Raw genomic sequence first — 14926 nt, forward strand, 5'->3', positions numbered from 1 at the left:
TGGCTAACCTATGACACTCCAGGTGTTGTGAAACTACAAGTCCCAGCATGCTTTGCCAATATATAGCAGCTTATTGCTGGAAGGGTATGCTGGAACTTGTAGTTTCACAACACCTGGAGTGTCAAGGGTTAGTCAACACTGACATAGTTCAAATACATACAGGTAGGTTCACTGGCTTCAGACAAAAATGGACCAGAGTGTTTATTTTGGGTAGAGAATTTAGACTCCAAGCTGTAATGGGGCAGGGACTGATGTGAATGATCGCACAGAACTGCAGCTGAGCTCACAATGTAAAGTGATTTGAGTCCTTCACTTCTACAATTGGATGATTGACCAGCTTGACCTACTGTTTGTTCTCTGATCTCATCATGTGATCTTGTAAAGACTCTTGATCATATGTCCAACTGCTGCTAAAGCAAATACATTCATTTTAAAGCAACATTTAGGGGAGTTAAGCCAATCTGGAGGTATTTAAAGAATAGCTCAGAAGTGGCTGGAATACTATAAATTAAACAAGATCCCAGGATTTTGTTTAATTTATAGATAAGTATAATTTTTAAGATAAGTAACAGGGTGGGTGCCCGGCGCTGCTTTCAGGACGTTGTCAATGGTCAACGTGCTACCTGTAATGTGTTATTTTGTAACGTAGAATTAGCCCTTTAAATGGGCCCTGTCACAAATGAAATGATAGTATACCACAAGGGTGTAAAAGGTCTACTGTTTAGGTAAAAATAATAATAATAATAATAATTAAAAATAGCTTCGTCTTTACATTGATAGTCAGTGATCAGAAAAAAGGAGCGAGGTTGACCACCAAAATAAATCATTAATAAGTAAAACAAGCAGACAATACAGGCCAATTGAACTTTAACTACTGTCAATATTCTCTTAGTCTAGTTCTAATATTTCAAATTATAGATCGTTTAGACTGGTTTCTTAGGATACTGTTATATACTGCTGTACACAGGGAAATCACGCTGAATTCAATACAAATAGGGTTAGTGTTTCCCCCCAAAATGTGAAGCCTTAGTTTCTGCTGTTGACAGAATTGCTAAAAATAAAATAAAAAGGCCAATCTGTAATACCAAAAGGAAAAACTAGACGTATACAGGGTGGTACATGGTACCAGCTAGACCCAATAAGATTTAGCCAGATTTCTACCATGTCCTAAGATTACTACCTTTTGGAATTAAATTGAACACTTATTTGAGAATATATTACAGATATATCTCTCTGTGGGGCCTAATTATGAAACAAAATAGTGTGTTCAATTCCCGAAAATGTCAACTGCAAATTTCTTATTAACTATCACTGCATCACAGCAGATATCAGATATCTGCTGCTTTGAATCTCTTATCGCTTTTCCTGAGCACTCCCCATAACAGTGTATGGGGAGTGCTCAGTAACGCTATTTAACAATGAACGAAATTAACTTTTCAATCATGTTACTGTACGGCAGCTCAAGCTCGCATATATTAACATAACTGAAAAGTTTCACTGCCGACAGCTCTGCTCCGAAGAGCAGGGATGGACAGCGCATGTGTGGTGGGATCATGTCATCCCTCCCTGTCACATGCTAATTTTTCTTTATTCGCTATACACTAGGCTGCTCTGTGCGCCTGTGCGAGTTTTGCAGTCGGCGCATGCGCAGAATGATTAAAAAGACGACGAAGAACATCACTGAGAAAAAGAAGTGTCAGGTAAGCGGTACACTTCACAGAAACAGCCGTTTTTTGGAACGGCTGTTCCAGTGTTGTTTTTTTTAGTAAATATGAGATAACTTTCAATCCTCATCTATGCAATGAGGATTGAAAAGTATCTTTCATATTAAGCGCTCCTTGGTAAATAGACCCCTCTGTCCTGTGTTTACTGGTCGTGAAACTCTGATAAATTAGTCTTCCATGTAGCAAGAATGTACGCTAGCAAAATACTGGTAAGTGTGCTGTTTTATAGTAGTCTTGGAGTTAATATTTAGTTAAACCACTACTTACAAAGCTTTTTTTATTTATTTATTGACCTCGAGATACTGTTTTTAATTAAACCATGAGAAAGTGTGTTGTTACATAAACCCCCCTACACACAAATTTATACTTAATACACCTCTCATTATTATTTGTCTTCCACCTGATTTGTACTTAGGTTCCGCTCCACATAAATAAATTATTAAAGCATGACATAAAGAAGGTATACTTAACCATGTGTTTAAGACGTTAATAGGTTTTACATTTCGATAGATGCATATGTTACAGTATTATCTGTACAATATGTGGTGTCTCCGTCATCTTGAAATAAAGAGTTACAGCAACACAAATTCAAGAAGAAAAAAAAGCCCTACACAGCTATGATGTGTGACACCGTGATAGTATCCTGTGATAACACCATGTGATAGCTGCCCTCACGCTGTGCATCCAGTGTAACAAAGACACAATTATAGCAGAACACACTTTTATAAATCAACATATGGTCAATATTTAGTAACCCAGTCTTATTAGGTTTTTGACAAAACACTGTCCTGGATTGTTGACCGATAGTGGAAACAATGACTAGGACATGAACTGATAGATGCCTGTCGTTCAAATACCAAATATAGTTGTCAGGAGCCGCCGCGACTCACTGCCCCTGGTCTCCGGCATCCCGGCCATTGCTATGACGACCGGGATGTCACTTCCAGTCACCACGTCCCGGGACGCCTGTAGCTCCCTGCCGCCGCGCCTGACCAGCTGTCAAACAGCCGGGCATGCGAAGGACTAGTTAGGTTCAGCCAAATCATGGCTGTTTAGTTTAGCAGCTGGGCACTCTGCTTTCTCATTTGGCAACTGTGCCAGTAATTTATTAGGCAAAAACCTAGGAGCACTTGCAGGGCCTTGCTCTGATTGCCCCTTGGCACTATTTAAGGCAGTGAGGACTGAGCCTCACTGCTGGTTATAGCGTCCTGTCTCAGTACTGCTGCCTGCTCCTGTGCTATTCTGGTGTTGAAACCTTGGATTGCTTTCTCTGTGTATGATCTCCGCCTGTTTCCTGGACTCTGAACCATTGCCTGTGACCCTGACCTTCTGCCAGTACCCGGACTCTGAACCATTGCCTGTGACCCTGACCTTCTGCCTGTACCCGGACTCTGAACCATTGCCTGTGACCCTGACCTTCTGCCTGTACCCGGACTCTGAACCATAGCCTGTGACCCCGACCTTCTGCCAGTACCCGGACTCTGAACCTTTGCCTGTGACCCTGACCTTCTGCCTGTACCCGGACTCTGAACCATTGCTTGTGACCCTGACCTTCTGCCTGTACCCGGACTCTGAACCATTGCTTGTGACCAACTTCTCCACCGGTGCTCTGTTCAGTCCGTAGATCTCTGGCCTGTCTCTACCCTGTGTATTACCTCCTGCACCTGTGTGCTGCTGTGTGAACATAAACCTGTACTACACTGAGTGTAAGTCCTGGGGGCATCCGAGTACCTGTGAGCGTAACTAGTCTCTACGGGAAAGGTGAAGACTTCTTCTACTAATAGTTCTACAAGTTTATGCCGCACTGGTTGCCATAACAATAGTCTGCAAAAATAAGACAAGCTTCAGCTTCCTTGCAACCAACATGGCAGCCTCCAGGTCAATGAGCTTGTCATTACCAGCATCAGGAGAGAAGCCGACTACACATGATCTAACGAACTGCGTAAATCACAATAGCATAAGTCTATGCTGTGGCTTTACCAATATTGCTCAAAGGTACAAATCTGCACTAAGACCATAGCAACCAATTAGATATTTGCTTGCAAGGTAACTTGCTGAAGACAAATGAAAGCAAACAGCTTATTGGCTGTTGTGCTTTCAGGGCAAATTTGCAGCTTTGCACAATGTTTTTAAATAACCGTTAGAGCCTGTGGTCCACCAGCCTGTAGAACAGGACACGACAAGTCCCAGTAACCACACTGCATAATTATATACTGAGGATATCTAACTTTATAGTATCAATGCAATAGATTTTGATAAACCGACCCGTTCTCAGTCATCTGACAAGAACGAACAAGACAGCTCCTAGGTCCTTCATTAGGCTGTGTACACACTACAGGGTTTTCAGATTGTGGGGCCAATCACATGATAAACGACTGTTCGGCCCGATATCACATTAGTGTGTACGCACCAATGATGAATGATTATTGTTCCAAACCACATTGTATCGTTTCATTTGATTTTTAAATTAAACTAAAAATATTGTTCAGCGTTGGAACAATGTTGTTCCAATTCTGCAGTGTGTATGCGCTCATGATCGGCAGCGTCCATAGATCTCTATGGAATGGGCAGAGTCATGATCTATTCAGCCGTTGGTTATGACAGACTAAGAGCACAGATCTGGATGTAAATATTGTAAAATGTGTTCAGTTTGCTGATCAGGATTTTTTATTTTTTATCGTTGGTAAAATCATTAAGGACATTGCCTCAGGAGAAATTTTCTGTAGTGTGTACACGTAGCTCAATGATCACAGCACATTGTGCATTCAGCCAGGAGGAGGTCCGCTTGTGTTATCATGTTGCTTCTCTCTAGGGATGTTATCACAACTGTTCCTACATAAGACACCATGCTCACTCACCAGGCTCCGAATTTGTTTAAAATTCCACTTTGCTTATCTTATTGTCCTGGTGACAGACTGTCCTGCAATTTGCAGCCACTGTGATGATGGGGTAAACAGAAAAAGTTCCAAAACTGGACTGGACAAAAAGTTCTCTAATACCCCATTCATACTGCACCAAAATCCCATGTTTTTCCTGGGTCGAGCTCAAACGACCCGGGTCTTGGTGCAGTATGAATGGTACAAGTGAAAAATCCCGGGTCTAAAAACCCGGGTCTTCAACCCGGGATTTATCGAGGGGTAATTCCCGGGTCGGACCCGGGTTGCCTGCACTATGAATGGAAAAACACCGGGTTTTTGCATAGTTGCATAGGGGAGAGAGGGTTTTTGCATAGTTGTATAGGGGAGAGAGGGTTTTTGCATAGTTGCATAGGGGAGAGAGGGTTTTTGCATAGGGGAAGGGGGAAGGGGAGACACAGAGAGAGAAACTGAGATTTATTTATTTTTTCTTTACTTCCATATTCCAGCTTTCAGCCAATGAAAAGTGCTCTGGTGATGACTCCCACAAATTGCCAGGGCACAGACTTGTGCAGTATGAATGGGGTCAACCCGGGAAATTCCAGGGTCCAAGGTGCAGTATGAATGGTGTTTCTGAGCTGGGACGCTCCGAGCCCCTGCAAAAACCCGGCTTCAAAAACCCGGGATATTGCAGGGGCGGCAGTATGAAAGTGGTATAAAACACAGGTACTTTTTAGACACCATGGGGTATATTTACTAAACTGCGGGTTTAAAAAAGTGGAGATGTTGCCTATAGCAACCAATCAGAATCTAGCTGTCATTTTGTAGAGTGAACAAAATAAATGACAGCTAGAATCTGATTGGTTGCTATAGGCAACATCTCCACTTTTTCAAACTTGCAGTTTAGTAAATCTAGCCACAAGAATACCCGGCAATCAGGACATCAACGGTAAACAACAATAATAAATATGTTACAACATCTTATCCTTATAACAGCAAAACTGTTCAAATTTAGGATTTAATGTGCTGCTAAAACATTATGCAAATAGTCAAGCAAGATGCACACAAAGCTGACAGCAGGAAGTATCTTGTCGTGATGCAAGAGCACATAAAGGTCAGATTGTATATCCTACAGAATGCAAATATGCAACTGTTACTGTGTTTATACTAGAAAAACACATTGCCCTAAACACCACCTTATAAGACCAAGGACAGTAATATACAATCTGACATTTAAATTGCAGGTGCCCCCTAGTGATCAAAGAAAATTACAATAGCGAGGGATTTAAACTGTCACCGGGGTAACAATAGTGTCATAAACGCACCAAAACAAAAACACCTTGTGAAACAGAACGCAGTTCAAACTATAGCACTACTGCATCATATGTTAGAGGAAACAAATGTGTTTTACACGGCTTCCTGCTGTTAAGTGATGGGACACATTTGAATTGGAAGCTTGTAGAGCTCCTGAGAGGCTGCCCAGTTTCCTGTGGCCTCTCAGATGAGGTGGCCGAAGTGTGAAGGACAGAGGAAGCCCTAGGAATAAGAGTGACACCCCCGTCTGTCACTAGTGCAAATCACATGACAATACAACAATGACAGCCATCCCTTTGGGACACTTAATGTATTCTGGATTTGTGATTCTTGTGTGGTTGTGACAGATAGTCTGCAATATAAACATATTCCACGTGAATGCCGATATGCCCACTACACACATCAATAAGTAACTGAAAGGATGTTCCAGACTACAAACTAAAACACCCTATATAGAATACCCAATATTATAGAGTTTGTCTAAAATTGTTATAATAGTAAAACAAAATATAAAGTAGACAAGTGTGGGATTCTAAACACACCATAAACTGTTGTCCATTTTAAGAGTAGAAGGGACAATTCTGTGCACTGCATGACAGGGGATCATCATCACCATTTATTTATATAGCACCACTGATTCCGCAGCGCTGTACAGAGAACTCTCACATCAGTCCCTGTCCCATTGGAGCTTACAGTGTAAATGCCCTAATATACACACACAGACAGACAGACAGAGACTAGGGTCAATTTTGATAGCAGCCAATGAACCTACCAGTATGTTTTTGGAGTGTGGGAGGAAACCCACGCGAACATACAAACTCCACACAGATAAGGCCATGGTTGGGAATTGAACTCAGTGCTGTGAGGCAGAAGTGCTAACCACTGAGCCACCGTGGATGCATCCTAGAGACAGCAACACACAGGGCAAAATATATATTTATTGCTGTGGCCTTAGGAGCCTACCCATTGGTGATAGGTTCCTAAGGCCACAGGCCAGTGTACCTTCAGTGGGGGGCACAGCTCCCAGGGCCAGCAGGGGCCACAGGCAGGGTCTGGAGCTCTCAGCTGGGTGTTATTGCTGGGTATAAGATACCTTTGAAGAACTTGAGGGCCAGCCCGTACAGCTCCTCCAGGCTGAAGCCCCAGCGCTGCTCCCAGCTCACAGCCTCGTCCTGTGGCTCCGGCTCCTCCTCTCGGGGCCCCGCGGGCTCCTCAGGATCCGGGGTCAGCGTCATCCCATCTATAGACACCTCCAGCCGCTCCGTACCGCTCACCACCGCCATCCTCCCCCCTCACACAGCGCCGGCCACGTCCCGACTTCCGGCTCCACCGTCCCAGTCACCCGGGGCCGCGCACGTCACCGCCGCCCAGTGCGCATGCGCATACTGTCGGTCCGGGAGCGCGCCGCACGTTCTCCGAGGTGAGCTGTCACCGTGCGAGTGCGCGCCCCCGCCCCTCACTTCCGGTCCCCTCACAGAGGTCTGATGTATGTTATAATAATACACTTACTGCAGTTATATGTTATATATGTCAGTCACAGGGGACACAGGACCTGCTCTATACAGGACTCTGGTAATATACAGGAGGGATAATGTGATTATAATACACTTACTGTAGTTATATGTTATATATGTCAGTCACAGGGGACACAGGACCTGCTTCTGTACAGGACTCTGGTAATATACAGCTGGGATAATGTGATTCTTTATAATACACAAGGTTGTCTAATGGACACAAGTGATGACATATGGGCTCACAGATTTTGTATATCTATCTATTCCATATATATATATATATATATATATATATATATATATATATATATATATATAATGGTAAACTATACCTGTGCATGATTATGCCTTCCTGTTACAACTGTTCCCACAAACTCAGAGGTAGACCTAGATTTTTTCTTATACAATATATACTATACTTGCCAACTCTCCCGGCATGTCCAGGAGACTCCCAAATTCCAGGTAGGTCTCCCGGACTACACAATTAGAGCCAAAATGACGTAAATCTCAGGGAATCTCTCCATTTTGGCCCTGCCCCGCAGTAATGACTGCGTTATTACGTTGCAAGGGCATGGCCAAATCATGCGATGCGTCGAGTCCCGCACGACCACCTTCCCCTGGCATCTTCCTGAAGTTGGCAAATATGATATATACTACATGTCCTTGTCAGCAGAGGATGCTGCCCACCCTCTCTGGTTGTGTTTAAAAGAGAGGAGACTCATCATCATCAACATTTATTTATGTAGCACCAGCAAATTCCGTAGCGCTTTACAATTGGGAATAACACATCAGAGCCGTAACTTAGAATTTTAGCGCCTGGGACGAGAAAGAGTAATGCTGCCCCCCTAGCCCTTAATTTTAACCAAATTAACCTAAAATATTCAAAAACTGCGCCCCCCTTCAGCATTGCACCCTGGGCGGTCGCCCCTATTGCACAGCCCTAGTTACGGCCCTGAAACACTAATAAAATAATACTGGGTAATACAGAGAGGTGAGAAGGTCCTGCTCGCAAGCTTATACTCTATGGGACTATGGGAGTCTGATACATCAGGTCACGTATGATTTATATATTGACAGGTAGAGGCACATTATTAATTTAAATTAATGTTCAGTTTTAGACTCCTGCCTCAACTCTACTACTGACAGTGGTGTAGCTAAAGATTCCTGGGACCACAATGCAGAATCTGAGACGGGGCCCCAGACATGACGAAGGGGTCAGTTCTGTAGCTATCGGAGACTTTCTAGCCCTGAGCTCATCGGTGACGTCTTTGTATGGTGCTCTGGATGTAGAAAGTCCAGTAAGACTTTACATCTCTCTATACAACAGGACAGCGCAGATCATGATACAATTATATTGTAATATATATTACTGTAATGTATATTGTACCTCTCCACATTAATGATTGGAAATCAGGGGCAAAATAGGCCATGGACCAAAAACCAGTAAGTGTGTAGCAGGAGGACCAATCACAAGCCACAATCAAGCGATTGTAGCATGTGATTGGTCCTTTCACTCACACAACCCCTCTTCTAATGTTTTCAAGTACCAACTTTTTGCCATTTAATTTTATAATTTTGGGCATGCATATTAGTGGAAATATACCCTTGGCTCCAAATACCCCACAGCATGATATACATACAAGCACTGAAGTACTGTATATAAGTTATTTGCATACACATCTACATTTAATAAAGACACTTGTATCATATTTTATTTATTGGAGAAGCAACATGATTTAAAAATGTGAATATATAAATGAATTGTCTTTTAATTCCGGACCTAGGTAACCGTGAAATATCTTTCTCTATTTCTCAGTTACAATGGTTCAATTCCATCATCATGCAAAGATGTACTTGGCTACTGCTACCCATACGCACCAGCAGAGGGAGACAAAAATCACATATTCTAGACATTGTACATATTACAGGATCTCTTAACTTTTTTTTGTTTATGAAAGTCCAGATCTTTTGAAAACCTTTGTGGAACACCATGAGAAAAAAAAAAAATGTCTACATTTTTAAATAAGGAAAAATGATACCACAGGGTGTTTTAGTATTCTCTGCACGGGCCATATGTTGGAGGACAAAAAAAAAAAGTTTATCCATTGGCCGTACTATGATATTTGCAAAAATTCTCAGCTGTTCAAATGTTATAACAGGCTGGTAGATTAATCTGCAATTTTGATTGGTCAGTTTACCCAAATGAATCACCCAATGTATAACCATATATGGGGTTGCATCCGATTCCATAAGAAAATGTCCCCCGTGTCTGCATCTGAGGGCGCATCATTTTACTGAGAAGTTCAGGTGCCCATGACTTTATTGCGATCTAGTTGTTTGGCATACCTCCCACCATTGTCCCACAAATTCAGCACCCTGTACGCAAATACTGGGGTTGGGGGAACCCAGTGCTTCTGCTGTGCTAGGCAACGGCCATCACCCGCCTTTGGTGAGCGAGACATGGACTTACGTCCTATGTTTTTATGAGTCGGGACAAATGTGACGACCGGAGGACAGTGGGACATTTGGGAGTTATGCGTTTGATGTGGCTCATGAGCAGCCTGATCATTACAATTTGACCACAAACCTGTGGCTGAATTGCTCATTGTTCTGTTTGTTTCACCAGCAAAAATGTGCTTGCTGCTGATTTTGTCCCTATTTCCTATAGAGCCGCCATCATTGATTTTCGCTATCTAATAAAACAATCTCTTTTAGCTCAACGAGTACCTGTATTCTGCATCACGTGACAACCGCTGCTCCATATTATTTGTGAAAACGTTGTGTTTGCGTATTTTACATGAAATGTATATTTGTTTTAAAATAATTTGCATACTATATCTTGAGTGAAATAGCTCTGCGTATGTTCCGAAGCAGACGTTACAATAATCATCATCATCAGCTATTTATATAGCGCCTCTAATTCCGCAGCGCTGTACAGAGAACTCATTCACATCAGTTCCTGCCCCATTGGAGCTTACAGTCTAAATTCCCCTAACATACACACACACAGATAGAGAGAGACTAGGTTCAATTTTGATAGCAGCCAATTAACCTACCAGTATGTGTTTTGGGGTGTGGGAGGAAACCGGAGCACCCAGAGGAAACCCACGCAAACACGGGGAGAACATACAAACTCCACACAGATAAGGCCATGGTCGGGAATTGAACTCATGACCCCAGTGCTGTGAGGCAGAAGTGCTAACCACTGAGCCACCAATAATTGCACGCAATTCATGTCTGAACGCAACTGACACTTGCGACTGGCTACGACTTGAAGGGCAGAATCGTGGTGGGAACGGGGCGGATTACCGTAGGCAGCGTGCAGTGCCGGTGAGCCAACGCAGATTTGGCCGATTCAGGTCTTGGTTTTATCTAAAGTACGCGTCTTTTTTTAGCCGTTTCCTTTGCGCCAGCTCCAGGGCAGGTGTAAGTGCCGACTGATAGTGATGGCTGACACAGCATAGTCTTTGTTTTAAAAACTACACGCATGCGCGCCACCATGTAGCACAGAACAGGTGTATGCTATGAAGATTGATTACATAAACTCATTGTATATATAGTACGCATTAAAGTATAATGATTTATGAATTGAATGTAAAAAAATATATTTAAAAACAAAAAAAACTTAAACATCAATATTTTTTATTAATGATTATACTGTTAAGAGTTGTTCTTTTTTTAACATTTTTTTTTAATGTGTTCTGATGTGAGCTTTAAGTGAACAGACGCTTGTGCGTATCCTGCCCTCAGTTCTATCGGTCCATGTATGACAAGTAACATTTAGGCAGAGAGTACGTACACCCAGATTCACACACATACATTATTTACCCAGTAAATATTGCCTCCATGTCTGTGGAAGAGTCAACTATACATTGCCACCAATTCTCTGATGCAGAGATATTGCCACCTCATAGTTTGTACGATTGCTATATTGATTTAGCGTCTGGAACCATACCTCCCCCCCCACCCCCCCAAAGGGAACGTTTATACCCTTTCATGTCAAGAAACCAGAGCTACAAATGACTATATTGAAAAAAAAAAAGTTTATTAGACATGGATGTCACCTGGCGGATTCTTTTTTGTTTCCCAGGAAGATTAAAATCTGTGCATCTGCATTGATTATCTTAATAATATCAGTAATATCCTCTCTTAATATCAGATAACTACTTCACTAAATAAAAGGGGCCAATGTCTTTTCAAAATTTGATCTTAAAGATGCCTATAGACAGGGAGGTTTCAGCAACATAGACTGGACACATAGACTGGACACTACAAATATTTGGTTAAAACTTTTGGGTTATGTAACGCTACTGCGGTCTTCTAGGATTTTAGTAAAAACTTTTTCAGCTAATTTTTAGCTACGTTTTTGGAAGACATGTAATTTGTTAAGGTTTTTCTTCTTTCAATTATCAACGTCCTTCAGCTTATCTGTGATTTATTATACACCAGTTAACTGGGAGTCCAGTAATCAAGACACACAGGAGTATATCCTTTAAGATTCTGAGCTGAGCTCATTTATTTTGCATAACCTTTTTATAGAGCTTATTGCCTCACTACATAAATTATTCCTCCCAAGTCTTTTAAGAATATAACACGTTGCTACTAGCTACAGAATATCATTCCAATAGATTGTAAGCTTGCGAGCAGCCTTCTCACCTCTTTGTCTGTCTTACCCAGTTTGTTTATTAGTTTACTATGTTTTTCCCCAATTGTAAAGCGCTAAAGAATATGTTGGCGCTATATAAATAAATGATGATGATGATATTCAACAACGCCCCCAGTCCTTATTTGGATATCAGTAGTTTTCTTTCTCCCATGAACAGTCACAAGTTGAATTTCTTTATCTGTAGCTTCAGTTCCCAGCTTGCGATGCTGTGTGGGGGACAACCACACTGATACTAGCAAGGCCACAGCTGTAAATTGGTTCTGAGGACATCAACTGATTTGTCTGTTAAGGTTACAAAACTCAAAGTGTTTTTTTATATTATTACCACCTGCCTTGTAAGCCTCCTAAAACCTCCACAAATTCTAGTCTTAGAAAAACTGAGAGAGAAAGACTAATTGGCAAATTAATGTATCTTTGAACTCTCTGAAGGGGTTTCATTATTTTTAAAGACGGTTTTCAAATGGATACAATTAAGGTCCTATTCAGTGTGCTGATCTGTGAATCTAGAATCTGTACAGAAGTTCTAAAGATTTGCTAACTACTAGAAGACATTCATTAAGGGACTTAAATTATTGCACCAATCATTGCACTGACAAAGAGGAGTTAATTTGTCATTATTCTCCCCAGAAACCCACCTAGCTTTTAAAAAGTCAAAATCAGCCTCTGACACAGCTTTATGGGGTATATTTACTAAACTGCGGGTTTGAAAAAGTGGAGATGTTGCCTATAGCAACCAATCAGATTCTAGCTTTCATTTATTTAGTGCATTCTTCAAAATGACAGCTAGAATCTGATTGGTTGGAAATTTAAAGCGGCGATTGCTTGTAAAGGCAAGTTTGCCTTTACAAGCCACCGCCGCTTTAAATTTCCCCTGCAAAGTTGCCGATTTACGGCAACTTATTCAAATATGAACGTAATACATTTACCCCCTGTGCTTATTTTTCCAGGGGATTCTCTTCCTCTTATATCAATTATGAACATTGAAAATGTTGAATTTCTAAATTGTCAAATTGCACTTTTGTAATACCACATCATCACTTTATACAGCAACCATAAAAAAAATTTAATATACTGAGACAGTCAAGAGACTGAATCCTCATCAGGTCAAGATCATCTTTACTTTTCTCACAATTCAACTTTATTATTGCTTACAGACCAAAATCCATAAAAAAGCTCACACCAGCGGTCTGTACAGAAGTTTCCTTCCTTTTCTTATTTGCTGTCTGTGTAATATATACTACTGTAAATTCCATGTATGGCGCTGTGGACCATTTGTGGACCTCATAAATAAAAAATACAAAAATAATAATAATTCTGAACACGATGATTCTTGTACGGGTCCGACACACTAAAATGAAATTGATATCAAACTCTGGAAAGCCTTTTGGCAAAACTTTGGTATAGAATTATTCTTTTCCTCCTCTTTTCTTCTGCAAAGCAGCGGTGAAGAAGTTGCTATATTCATTACAAAACAAAGTTTACAAACAAAAATCCTTTTGCAGATAAACATTGCTGCAGAAATCCTGATTTCGAAGTAGGAGCTAGAGTCTGTCACATCAGACTCCATCAAACTTAATCTTAGCTGGGTCCCAAATACGCTGAAGTTATCAACCCAGTCTCTTTTGAACTATGTCTACTGTCATCGCTCAGGACTACTAGGGGTAAATGTATCGAGCTGCAAGTTTGAAAAGTGGAGATGTTGCCCATAGCAACCAATCAGGTTTTAGTTATCATTTATTTAGTGCATTCTACAAAGTGATAACAAGAATCTGATTGGTTGCTATAGGCAACATCTCCACTTTTACAAACCCGCAGCTTAGTAAATATACCCCTTAGTATTTAGTAAATGTATTACTATTATCATACTGAACTGACTAAATGACAGACATACTATACAAGCACGATACGACACACGCAAGAAGTAAATACAAGGACACATCTTGCCAAGATCGGAACAGACAAGAAGACAGGAGGAAAGAGTACCCTGAGCTTACAATCTAACTGCAATTTAAGAGTCAAATGTCAGCATGTCTGTGCCAAACGGTAAATTAAGGTACTATTTTGATTCAGAAACATGACATTATCATTTTATAATAACTCCAAAGAGATTAGTGACAAGATTACATAGAACCAGAGAATATTTATTACTATGTAACACTGTCAGTAAAGATATATTGAATCACAACATTTGCAGCCAGAGTTAGTTTGTCAGATACGTATATGGTCTGCATAGGAAGTGAGCCTGTGAGGTGTCTGAAGTCTTTGAAGCTTTGGTTTGTGAATAAAGGTGTGAGATAAAATCCAGATCAAAGAAGAGTCTTAATTTAAATGTCCCACTACAGGCAGCAGTCATACAATCCACAACCTGAGCATTGTCTGAGTCCCAGTGATGTCACCCTGTCTGAAACAATGCTTCCCTCTCATCGCTGATTGGTCCACGCACATCCTTCTGTGAGTCCACAAACCAGGTCACAGTATATCAATGCCGGGATCTCTGGGAATTAAATAAAATGTAATTAGCTATTGTATTATTCAGTAGATTTGGGACTTTAAGGTGCTATTTCTGCATTGTCTTGTGATGATGATAATTATAATGTATCCACTCAGCTTTCTCCAGATAGCAATGCATGGAAAATCCAAAACGGCATCTGTGGACTTTTATCACCAGAGATTACCAGAGATGTGTCACATCTCTGGTAATAAATACGAGACTTAAGCTGGGTACACACTACAGAATTTTCCACCAACTTTTTATGCCGATCGATTTTACATCCGATCGATGGTCCAATCGCTTAGTCCATGGACAACATACACCGGCGGTTCCCACAGTGTGCGCTGCGGATCCCAGGGGTG

General features: G+C 41.2%; 1 protein-coding gene across 2 annotated transcripts in view; it reads right to left on the bottom strand.

The window, feature by feature from the left end:
- The window catches only part of ACBD3 (acyl-CoA binding domain containing 3), a 36754-nt gene extending 29501 nt beyond the window's left edge, over positions 1-7253 (bottom strand). For both annotated transcript variants that reach the window (XM_075204347.1, XM_075204346.1), the window contains exon 1: positions 6987-7253. In XM_075204347.1, coding sequence (XP_075060448.1) covers positions 6987-7176 — 190 coding nt within the window. In that variant the 5' untranslated portion in view covers positions 7177-7253. The remainder of the gene's footprint in view (positions 1-6986) is intronic.
- Positions 7254-14926: the final 7673 nt, after the last annotated feature.

Source organism: Mixophyes fleayi, chromosome 3 (genome assembly GCF_038048845.1).
Source record: "Mixophyes fleayi isolate aMixFle1 chromosome 3, aMixFle1.hap1, whole genome shotgun sequence".
Taxonomy (NCBI): Eukaryota; Metazoa; Chordata; class Amphibia; order Anura; family Limnodynastidae; genus Mixophyes; species Mixophyes fleayi.